Source organism: Trachemys scripta, chromosome 14 (genome assembly GCF_013100865.1).
Source record: "Trachemys scripta elegans isolate TJP31775 chromosome 14, CAS_Tse_1.0, whole genome shotgun sequence".
NCBI classification, from domain to species: Eukaryota; Metazoa; Chordata; order Testudines; family Emydidae; genus Trachemys; species Trachemys scripta.
Window position 1 is genome coordinate 1,963,120 of NC_048311.1, and position 11,911 is coordinate 1,975,030.

General features: G+C 45.4%; 1 protein-coding gene across 1 annotated transcript; it reads left to right on the top strand.

The window, feature by feature from the left end:
* The first annotated feature begins 6,769 nt into the window (after positions 1-6,769).
* Positions 6,770-11,429, top strand: LOC117887522 (olfactory receptor 6B1-like). The gene is made up of 3 exons (XM_034790171.1): positions 6,770-7,715; positions 10,511-10,611; positions 11,415-11,429. Exons 1-3 carry the CDS (start codon positions 6,770-6,772, stop codon positions 11,427-11,429), a joined length of 1,062 nt encoding a protein of 353 aa, XP_034646062.1.
* The last annotated feature ends 482 nt before the right edge of the window (positions 11,430-11,911 follow it).

An 11,911-nucleotide genomic window follows, 5' to 3' on the forward strand; every position in this document is an offset into this window, starting at 1 on the left:
AAAAGTGTAAAGCGGGGAAGGCTGAAGAGTCGTACCTGGGCCACAAGGTGGGGAGCGGCCACATAAGGCCAGAGCCCACCAAGGTGGAGACGATCAGAGATTGGCCCATTCCCCAAATCAAGAAACAGTCACAGGCCGTTATTAGGATGGCGAGGCACTACCGGAAGTTTGTACCCCATTTTATCACCTTTGCAGCCCCCATCACTGAACGATGTAGGAATGGCAAGCCGGACAAACTGTCCCTGCCCTGAAGGAGGCTCTAAGACAGGGCCTGGTTTTGGTAATTCCTTCCTGGTGTTCTCAGATGCCTCAGACACAGGGCTGTGCGGTTCTGATGCAAGCTGGTGCTAAGGGGGAGAGACACCCGATTGTATACCTGAGCAAGAAACAGCTTCCCTGGGAACTAGGCCATCATAGAGAAGGAAAGCCTGACCAAGGTGTGGGCTCTTAAAAAGTTGCAGCCATATCTATTTGGGGGGGCGCTTTACTGTGTATACTGACCATTCTCCCCTGACATGGCTGCATCAAATGAAAGGGGCTAATGCCAAGTTTTTGAGATGGAGTCTGATCCTCCAGGATTATGATATGAAAGTTATTCATCTTAATGTGAGTGCAAATCTTATGGCAGATGCTTTCTCACAGAAAGGGGTACCTGAATTTCCCCAGGTTATTGGCTGAAGTGACCCCGCTCGGTTCAGTCTGAAAGGGGGAAGAGATGTGATGAACTGGGCGTTATTCATAATGTTTTGTATGAATATTTTGTATGCCTCAGTTTCCCCTATGTGTTGAATATTTAACTAGGTGGAGGGTATGACCTGTAACTGTGGGATCGTTGTGCCCCTTGAACTGTTTAGCCTGGGGTGTCTCTCACAATGCTGTGCTAGTGACAATCAGCAAACCCCTCCAGGTGCTGTTATCACTCAGTCCAGCAGCATGTGAAGCCCCACATACACGTAGCTTGTCTGAGTGCTCCCAGAGTCACTCATGAAATCTCACAGAGAAAGGCACCAACCAGATCCCCCCAGCTCCCAGTCTTGTACCTCAGGAATATACTGTCCTGCACTGTTCAAGATCCTTTCTTGAAAAATTCAAATTTATTAATTGATTCACCACTTACTTCAAGGGAAAGTGGACATGCACAGCCCTTGTTACCTGAGCAGATTTACCAAACACTTCAGACAAATTCATTGGTAAGAATAAACATAAAAGTAAGTTTATTGACCACAAAAGATAGATTTTAAGAGGTTATAAGTGATAGGCAAAAAGTTCAGAAAAGTTCCCAAAAGAAAATAAAAGATAAGCCCGCAGTCTGGTAAATTCGGGCTCCTTCTCAAGCTCAGGTTGGCCACTCGTGATCTAATGTACATTGCCAAAGAGCCACAGTAATATGTTAGCAGCCCCCCATCAGCTATCACCCCACCCTCACTCCATTCCACACACCAGCAGCCCCGCCAATCAGTGCCTCACCCTCCTTCCCCACACCTCCCGATCAGCTGTTTCGTGGCGTGCAGGAGGCTCTGGGAGGAGCAAGGGCATGGCAGTCCCAGGGGAGGGAGCAGTAAGGGTTGGAGTGTGGGCAGGACATGTGGCAGAGCCAGGGGTTGAGCAATGAGCACCCCCCGGCACAGTGGAAACTTGGGGCCTGTAGCTCCAACCCCAGAGTTGGTGCCTATACAAGGATCCACATATTAACTTATGAAGAGCCGCATGTGGCTCTAGAGCCACAGGTTGGCTACCCCTGGTCTACACTCTCAACCTGGTTACACTTAGACAATATCTAGTTTAAGCAATTTTTTTCACCCTACTGCATATTGCAGGTTGGGTACAGTCTTTCTTACACAGGCTTCCTTCCTAGCCTGGGACCAGTCTCCCCAGCTCCAGCATTCCTGTTGCCTTCATTCTAAGTGGGGGGAGGAGAAAGGACAAACTTTGGTGCCCCTGTGTTCCATTTTATATATTAGCCATGTACTCTGGAAGACAAGTCCAAGCGTGTCTGGTGGGGGGAGGGGAGGACATTGCTGAGTCACAGGGTTGAGTAATTCCCTGGTGTGGTCTTTTGCCAGGTGAGTCATTGGGTTCGTCTCTGCCTTGCCAGACAATACATTGCGATGCTCTTCAATGCCTGCCCAGTCGTTAATCATTTCCTTTGTCGCTCTGTGAGTTGGTTTTTGGGCTACACCCAAACTTACAGCATGCATATCTTAATGATAATCATAAAGCACAATCTTATAATTTCATATGCACGCATGCTACACATAATTTGAGAAAACGATGTTTTTCAGCTGATCATAACCTTCCCCATGATACCTTACATGGCATGCTTTACATGAAGTATCACAATTATATACCATTGATAAATATGGGGGTTTACAGGGTGCTCCCCAAAGGTACAGAGTGTGATGGGGGAAGGGATGTTTACTCTTTGCAGAGACAAAGAGACACAGGTGTGACCATTGCCTAGCTGCCTGGGGCCTAGGCCCCATGCTCATGGAGAGTCTGAGAAGACAATGGTCACTACAATTGTCTGGATATTTGGCACCTAGCAACAAACAACGATGGATGGCCTACCTGCCCTAGAAAGTCAGCCGGGTGTGACCAGCTGGAGGACAAAGGACTGGGGAGGGGCCAGGTGGGGTTCTTAAGCGTGGGTTTCTGGAGGCAGGGGAAACTTCTGGACTGGGACTAAAAAGGGGTCATAGGGTTCTGGGCTTCGAACTGACCCAAATGGACTATGCTGTAAGTTTCTGTTCTCTGAATTGACTCAGGACTTTCTATGCTGTGTTCCAGACAAATAATAATCTCGACCCTTCGCCCCCACCCCCCCCGCTTTTACAACACTGCCTGAGAGTCACTCCAGAGCCAGGAAGTTAGGGTGCATTTCTCCCTTTGGGTGTACAAGTCGTCCCCAGGTGTCCAATTCAGGTGGACTGCTGAGGGGAGCTCATGGTGAGAAGCAGGGGTGCTGAAGACTTCAAAGTTGGGTCCCAGGAGGTGGTGAAGCCAAGAGGTATACCTTAGTGAAAGTGTGACTCTAAGTGGGCTGACACACTGAAGGGGTCCTCCCAGGGACTGTTCCAGAGCTGTTCAAGAACACTGGAGCTTCAGATCCGTGACAGGATGACTTCATATTTGTAGTTACAAATCCTTTCTTATGCCCATAAGGATACAATGGAGAATCCAAACAGAGTTCAGGTCAGCGTTGTCCATCTAACCAGGGAAGGAGGTGGCCATAAACATGGTCCCATCATAGACTTTCTAACTGGGCACCAGACGGAGTGGAGACAATTTTAACCAATTTATTATTTCCATAAAAAAGCCATTTCTGATCAAAATAAATTTTTGGACAATAAAAATATTAACTCATGGTGCAGCTTAGATGGGGTTGCAAGCCTGGGAAATCTGCCACCCCTGAAATTGTGCTTATTCCCATCATATGCATCTGCAAATCCACCATCTTCACTGTGTTCACACAGGTCAGATGCTAACAGCTAGGCCCCAGCAGTGACCTATGGACACTTCACCAGGAACAGCTTCATAGCTCTTATCTGAGCTAAGCCCCACATCAACAGAAATTCACTTAATGGATGGGAAACCCCTGCTAAAAGTTTGTGAGCTGCTGCTGTTGTTTAAGGTGCTGTTGTAGCCACTGTCATTAGATGTTTTGGCTGCATGTGTGTGTTCTCTCATTTGCTGCGCTGGCTCTGGACAGGTAGCCAGTACAGGAGACTGCCCAATAAAACCACCAGACTCCTGTTCAGTAGTGAAGATACTCGGCCAGGTTTATTGCCGATGAAGCACAGTCCTAGTTGCCTTCATCAGTGTCTACAGTTACACTAGAACATGTATGCCCATGAAAATAGACATGGCTCAGTGAACAGCGGGTATTTCCATTCCATCCTAGGCCAGACAAAGACACCCCCTTTGCTACTCTTCTTTTTTACACTGATACAAACAAGTTTCATATTGCCACTCTGACATAGTTAGTGACTGCCGCCTGACATGGTTTGTTACCACCCAATACCTTATCAAAACATCTCTATCCTTCTTACTGTCACCCTGACCTTATCCTTAAGGAATCAGGATGTTCCTCTTATCTTTGGGGGGCGTGCTTCTACCATTCTTGGTATCGGGATGCTCTGGTACCATCCCTCTGGAATGTGTTTACGTGACTGCTTAGTGCCTAGGACTGCTTCTGTTTTTGCAACGCCAGCCCTGTTCTTGCAAAGTTCATATATCAGAGAGTGAACCTGTCAGCAGGCATGTTTTGTAACAGCCTGATTTCTGCTCACAGCCTGACTTTGCTTTATAGCAGAAGGGCCTGACTTCTGTTCAGGCCTTAGGCCTTATGTCTCAGGCTCTCTCTACTACAGCCACTAATGTTGCAATCAGGCTGTTCTACGGTTTGGTTCTCAGTGGCTATACTTTGGAACAGCGCACACCTAGCAGTAGGTAAGAAATGAGGAAGGGTGTGATTATGCTCTTTAGGGTCACTAGAGGGCAGAGGAACAAAGAAGATGTAGTGGCGTTGCCCAGTAGATAGCAGCCAAAGTGGAAGGGCAAGAAAGGAGATGTTATGTTGCCAAATGACCACCTGAGGGAAGTGGAAAGGAAGGTGAAGTTGAATAACGGTTTATTAATTGTGAGGAATGGGCCCTAAAGAGAAAAGGACCCCTGCAATATATAATGAACTGTGCATAGTAGCAGATGTTGGGAAGTGAGAAATGGGCTGTTATACTGAATAATGGCCAGCAGGTGACATGAGTCAAGAACTGGAAAGAGGCAGCTATGATAGCAAGAAGAATCCAATAGAGGACAGCAAAGAAACAGGCTGGGAAATCAACACTAGATGGCAGCAGAGGAGGAGAACTGAGGGGAGTGTCAGAAATACTGAGTAGTGACCAAAAGATTTTAGTAGCCAATACAATAATGGAAAAGCTATACTAGAAAAAGGGCCACTAGGTAGCAGCATATATTGAATATTAATAACGGGGTAGGGCAAGTGCATTATACCAGGCCATCATCTTGACAGATATCTCTCAAGAGTGAAAGCTGGTATTTGTTCATGATCTCAAATATTTTCCACATTGAATCATTAGACTTAATAAAAGATACAATTATACAAGTAATGCTGTACAAGTCCCACTGGGCATTGTTAGCTACAAAGCTTTGGAGACACAGAATGAACCAAGTGGGAGAAAAGTTGAAGTGGGACCGTACCAAAAACTGTGAAGACCAAATACAAATATGAGGCAGCCTTTACACTTTGTAAATCGAAGGGGAAGTTCATTTTCCAAAGGTAGATCAAATGTACCTGCTCATCCCTTCAGGTAACTGCAGGTCTCTTCATTGAGAAAATCCAGTTTCTGCAGAAAGAGGAGAGACAAAAACCTCAGCTGAGGATCCTGAATCCTGGCGGCTGAACCCTGAGAAATAAGAGCTCATGGCTTCAAACTTGGGCTGTGCTGTGGTTACAGGTGAGCACCATCATCCTGACTGTATTTCTATACCACTGCCAAACAGGGGCATGAATGTGCTTTGTGAATATTAGCTGGACAAGGTGATGAGGTAATATCTTATATTGCACTAACTCCTGTTGGTGGAGGAGAGAAGCTTTTCAGCTACACAGAGCTCTTCTTCAGGTGAATATTAGCTGGTTTAGCCTCACCTTCCACAGCAGTGCCAGTCAGCATTCATAGCACCATTTCCCAGAGATGGAGCGTGAGATCCATGTCTTGTCACGTGTCCTCAGTTGGGGATCTACCCTGATGACATAAATGGAGCTACCTTGATTTACATGAGTTGAGAATCTGGCTCACTATGTGCCCCAATGGGGTGGCGAATGCTAATAGAGTCTTACTAGCCCAGATGACACATACCAGATTGTTTCTAGACTCCGAGTTCAGGGACAGCATCTTCTCCCCCGCCCCCAGTGCTTTTCTTGTGCTTGTGTTATCATCCCACAATCATTATGGAATGGGGAGGGTCACTCCCCATTTAGGGTTTTACATCAGCCTAGTTTTTTCCCTTCCTAACATCCAACTTCCAAAGAGTTGTATTTTATTACTGTTACATAGTGAACATCAAGAAACAGAAAAGGCATTGCCAGCCCCTCACCATGTCACCATCACCTCCACAGGAACAAAGGGAGAATTTACTCCACTTCATAAATTTATGGCATAAACTGATCTCTTGTGAGGGGGGTGCAAATTATTCCTTCTCTTACAGGACATTAAAATACTGAATATACCAGGAAACATTGTTAGATTAATTTCCATTAGTTCTAACAGAGGTCCGATACCTAAGGAAAATAGATTGCACTGGAAATCTCAGTTCAACATTTTATTTGATGTATATATTGATTTTGAGTCCTAAGTCATGGCATGATTCTGGCAATTGCCAGAAATGAAATACTGCATTTAAGCATCATTGAAAAGCTTCAGTATGTCACTCAATGGAATACAATAGTAGATAAAGAAAGAGGCTGATCTGATTATCAGTATTCAGCTACCAGAGAAATGGACTGATATAGTCATTGCTCTGATATGGCAGAAGGTGGTCTACATGGATACAAAAGATCTGTTGTCGATCTGAGACTCCTTGCACTTTGACTGAAGTCAACATTTAGCCTTAAAATTTGAGCTGGTAGCCAGGAGAGGGAGGAGAGTTTCTGAATATTTATGGAATTACTTCATGACTCTTTATTACCTTTCAGGTCTATGTTCTTCCTATTCAATTTCACAGTTTGCTTTTTTGTTCCTAGACTCAACCCATGGCAAACACAGACTGGAGAAATCAAACGTCTGTCACAGAATTTATTCTCCTGGGATTCGGGGATCTCCCTGACCTGCAAATTGTTCTCTTCCTGATGTTCCTAGTGATCTATGTGGCAACTGTGGCTGGGAACACCCTCATTGTGGTGCTTGTTGTGGCTGATCAGCACCTTCACACCCCCATGTACTTCTTCCTGGGGAACTTGTCCTGCTTGGAGACCTGCTACACCTCCACCATCCTGCCCAGGATGCTGGCCAGTTTCCTCACTGGGGACAAAACCATCTCATTCAGTGGCTGCTTCATACAAATGTATTCCTTTTGTACTCTGGCAGCTACAGAATGCTGTCTCCTAGCAGCGATGTCTTATGATCGGTATTTAGCAATATGTAAACCCCTGCACTATTCAACTCTTATGAATAACAGGTTTCGCTTCCAGCTGGCTGCTGGGTCATGGTTAAATGGTTGTTTGGTTACTGACATCTTTGTATTATTCATGTCACAGTTAATATTCTGTGGCCCGAATGAAATTGACCATTTCTATTGTGATCTCATCCCATTGATAAAACTCTCCTGCTGGGACACACGCCTAATCGTATTGTTGAATTTCATCCTAGCCTGTGTATTCACCTTGCCTCCATTTCTACTAACCCTGACATCCTATGTGTGTATCATCGCCACCATCCTGAGAATCCCTTCCACCACGGGGAGGCAGAAGGCATTTTCCACCTGCTCCTCTCACCTCATTGTGGTGACAATTTACTATGGAACCCTAATGATTGTGTACCTGCTACCAAAACGCGACACATTAAGCTTCCTAAACAAAATGCTCTCTCTTTGCTACACAGTCCTGACTCCCCTGGCAAACCCCCTCATCTACAGCCTGAGAAACAGAGAGGTCATTGAAGCCTTGAGCAAAGCAGTCAGTAAATATGTGGCTTTCAGAAAAACATGCAGAGACTCCTAGAGAATAACTTTGCCTAAATCAGCCAGGCAGCTGTGAAAACCTCAGGCTATCAGCCCCCATTGAAATTGAGTTGAAAACCCCCATTGAAAATCTCACCTGTAATGTGAAAAAGATGGAGATGTTCTGTATGCAGTTTCTGAGAGAGTGTTTACAGTTCCATGCTATCTCCATGTAACACATCATAGAGGAAAATGAAATTGTGGAGAGCTCTGTCACTCTCTCATGTTCAGCACTGATACATGGAGTATGATGGTACTTTTGTCCATTGTCTTGGCTAAACATTCACCCTATGTGAGGAGTGTGTACAGCGTTTGAAACTGCACAGGGCTGACATTGTGTAAGGCACAAAATCCACTAACGATCAAAATAAATCCCTTTGTATGTCCCCTGTTCATTGTTTCTCTGTGTTAGATAATAAAGTTTTATTTCTATTCGACTGTCTGAATTAGATTACAAAGCACAATGGGTGACATCATGTTTTGTGCTGCAATTCTTGTGACCCGAAGGACACAATGGACAATCCAGCAGGAACTCGGGTCAGTGTTGTCCATGTTAGTGGAAGGACCAGGGAGGGAGGTGGCCATAACCATATTTCCATCATGGAGTTTAACTGGGCACCAGGCAGAATTGAGACAATTTTAACCAAATTTTATTTCCATAATTATTTTTGGACAATAAAAATACTAACTCCTGGTGCAGCATAGATGGGGATGTAAACCTAGGAAATCTGGCACCCGTGAAATTATGCTTATTGCCATCATACCCCTCTGCAACCCCACCTTCCCTGCACTCAGACAGGCTGGCTGCAACCAGCCAGGTCCCAGCAGTGCCCTTTGGACAATTCACCAGAAACAGCTTCATAGCTCTTATCTGGGCTAAACCCGGGTGGAACTAGCTCCAACAAAGCACCAGCACCAGGATCAAAGGGCGCTTGGAGGCTGGGAACTTGGACAAACAAAGAGGTAGACTCACAAGTCGGGGGCACTGGGACTCTCCAGACCCAGGTAGGGGTTTGCCAGGCCACATGGAGAAATGAGGCCATTTCTGGGGTCGGGTCTGTCAAACGGGCACAGAGGAGGGATTCAGCCTGTGACCCTGCAGGGCAGAAGCTGCTTTGCTCCTGCCAGATGCACAGAGAATTTCAAAGAGAGGGGACTTGTTACAATGAGTGTCCCTAAAACTGATTGCAATGAGTGCACGTCCCAAGAGGGTTAGTTCTCAGGACACAGTGTCAAGACAGGCCAGGTGCCATAGACAGCTCTGCTCCATGAAGGGCCCTCCCCTCGGGCCGTGAGGCAACCTAGGGCGAGAGGAAGCGGCTACAACCTACCAACGGGCAGAACTCCTGTGATGTCAAAATGGCAGTGCTGGCTCAGTCTCTGGGAGCATGTCAGGGCTTGTCCAGAGGTAGGGGAGCTGGGCATCAGAGAGAACAGTAGGACTTGAGCCCTGCAGAAACCATTTTCCATGGGACCTAACAGAATTAGGCACCCAAATCCTTTTGAAATGGGAGTTGGATGCTTAACTCTCTTAGATACCTCTGAGAATCTCAGCTTCGAGAGTAACTGGGATTCTGTCATGGTAGGTTCTGTAGTCAAATGTTTTTCAGCTGCATATGTGAGTGTGTCGTGTTGTCTCCGCTCTGCACAGTCTCAGGCTTGCTCTCATACAGGTTCAATCTATGCATTTCCAATGGAAACAGACCCCACAGCAACAGAAATGCACTGGATGGACGGGAAACACCTGCTAAACCTTCGAGAGCCACTGCTATTGTATGTGCTTTTGTAGCCACTAATGTTGCAATCCTGCTGTTGTACAGTTTTGTTCCCAGTGGCTCTAATTTGGAACAGCGCACACCTAGCAGTAGGTAAGAAATGAGGAAAGATGTGATTATGCTGTCTAGGGTCACTAGAGGGTAGAGGAGTGGGAAAGGTGCAGTGGTGATGCCCAGTGGATAGCATCCAAAGTGGAAGTCAAGAAAGGTGAAGTTATGATGCCAAATGACCAGCAAAGGGAAGTGGAAAGAGGTAAAGCTGTATCATAAAGATTAGATGGCATCAGTGTAAATGGTGAGGAAAGAATTTTGTGGATCAATGGACCTCTATGCTATGTAATGAACTGGAAATATCTTTAGAAAGCAAAGTGAGAGGAATATGAGTGAGCAATGTATAAATGAAGATATGGAGGAATTCTGAAGCCGTGTTAATAAGGGAATCAGAGACAGCCAGCCTAGCTAGTCCTAGGTTACCAACACTACCTAAAGATAGTGTATCATGGTGGAACGATGACCAACGGGGACACAAGAGCATCAAGGATGGAAAGAGGAAGCTACAACATCCACTGTAGTTAACTCCAGAAGAGAGCAGAGAGTAAGAACAGAGCAATAGACTGTCATGCTGTATAATGAACTCTAGGGGCAGGAGATTGAAAGAAATGAGGAAAGGTCCGTCGTTTTGGCCAATATATTTAAGAACAGGATAAAGTCCTGTAATGTGAAAAGGAAAGGTCAGTGATGCAGCAAGGTGTCCACTAGAGGGCAGCACATTCAAAGCAGGAGAAATAGGCAGCTATTTTCTGAAAGGCCCAATAGGTGACAGCAGATATAGGCTTAATATTATTTATTATTCTATGGGCAGTAGCTTTTAACAGGCCATCAAGTAGAGTTTCATCATTATGTGAAGTATTTTCACCTGTGGGATTTTTTCCCTTTTATAATTGTAAGCAAGGTCTGCATGAATTCTCCCCTGACCGCTAGTGATGAACTGACCTTGTTTGCATATACATGTCTGTTCTGCCTAGGCACAATGGAAATGTTTTGCCTAAATAATGACTTTTGGTGGTGTTGGATCAGAAGTCACTTTGTTATTGGAGCAGGGGTAATAAAGAGTTGTGTATCCTTATGCAGGGATCAAGGGTAGCAGAACTGTACTTGGCATACCCTGGTGGAGGGAACTGAACTTGGCATACCCTGATGGAGGGACTCACCCTCAGCTAAACTGCATTCAGTCAGCAGAAGACAGGGGTGCCAAAGCTGAGTGCAATTGAGAGAGGGCGGGGACAGGTAGTTTGTGGTGTGGCTTTCTTTTCTCCACTGTTTAATAATAGAGTTTAGTAAGACTCACTTGAAAGTCTTGTTGTAAAACAACAGAATTGAAATCACTAATTACCAGCTCTAAGCATTAGTCCTGTTTTACAGCAGTGTCTCTGATGCCAGAGACTGTCCAGCCTACATTAGTAGTTGGGCTTGCCCACTAACAGCTGAAATCACAGAGAGCTGTATTAAGTTGTGGGCCCTCAAACCACTCCAGAGGGTACAGGGAGTGGCCAGCGGAGCGGCAGATGTCAGGGCAAGAACCTGGGCAGCGGAGCGAGCAAGGTGCTTTTTTCTCCCCAACTCACCCAGGTGGGAGGTGAACTCACGCAGATGCATTTCTAAACTCTGGGTCTTTAATGACCAAGGACAATAATTGTGGGTGGGTTGTGGTGAAGAGAGGGGCACGCTAAAGGAACTTTTGGTTGCTGGACTTAAGAACCTGAGGCACAAGGACACTGTCCAACGTACTCTGGGTTAGGTGTTTTGCTCATGATTTTATGTGATGAATCCTGCTTGCAGCGTTTTCCCAAGTTAATGCCGGGTTACTTTCCCCCTTTTTATTAAAACTTTCTTTTCCGCTCTCAGACTCTCTGCTTGTGAGAGGGAAACTGTTGCCTCTAGAGGTGCCCAATGGGTAGTGTGAAATTGTCTCAGGTTACTGGGTTGGGGCTGGATTCAGTTTTGTGTTGTAGTGTTGGAAAGGATCCCTTAGATATTGAACCCGGCCCCTGTTGCTACCGACTCCAACTGGCAGAAGGGTTCTTAAGGAATCAATATGTCACATTGGGCAATGTTTGCAACAAAGATTTGGAGAAACAAAATTAGTCAGCTAAAAGCTAGGTTGGAGTGGGATCCTTATTAAAAAGTTCAAACACCATCACCATAAAAACAAACAAACCAACCCCAAAATGGGTTGAGAATAATGTTTTCCCAATCTATTTTGCAACCAAATTAATAATAAATAAATCAAGTGGTTTGTTGCTGAAAATCTGAATAATAATTTTTTTGGTTCATACGAGAAAACTTGGGTTACAAAAATGAGAACTTCATGCTTGTATACCAACTTCTGGAAAGCAGGTGTA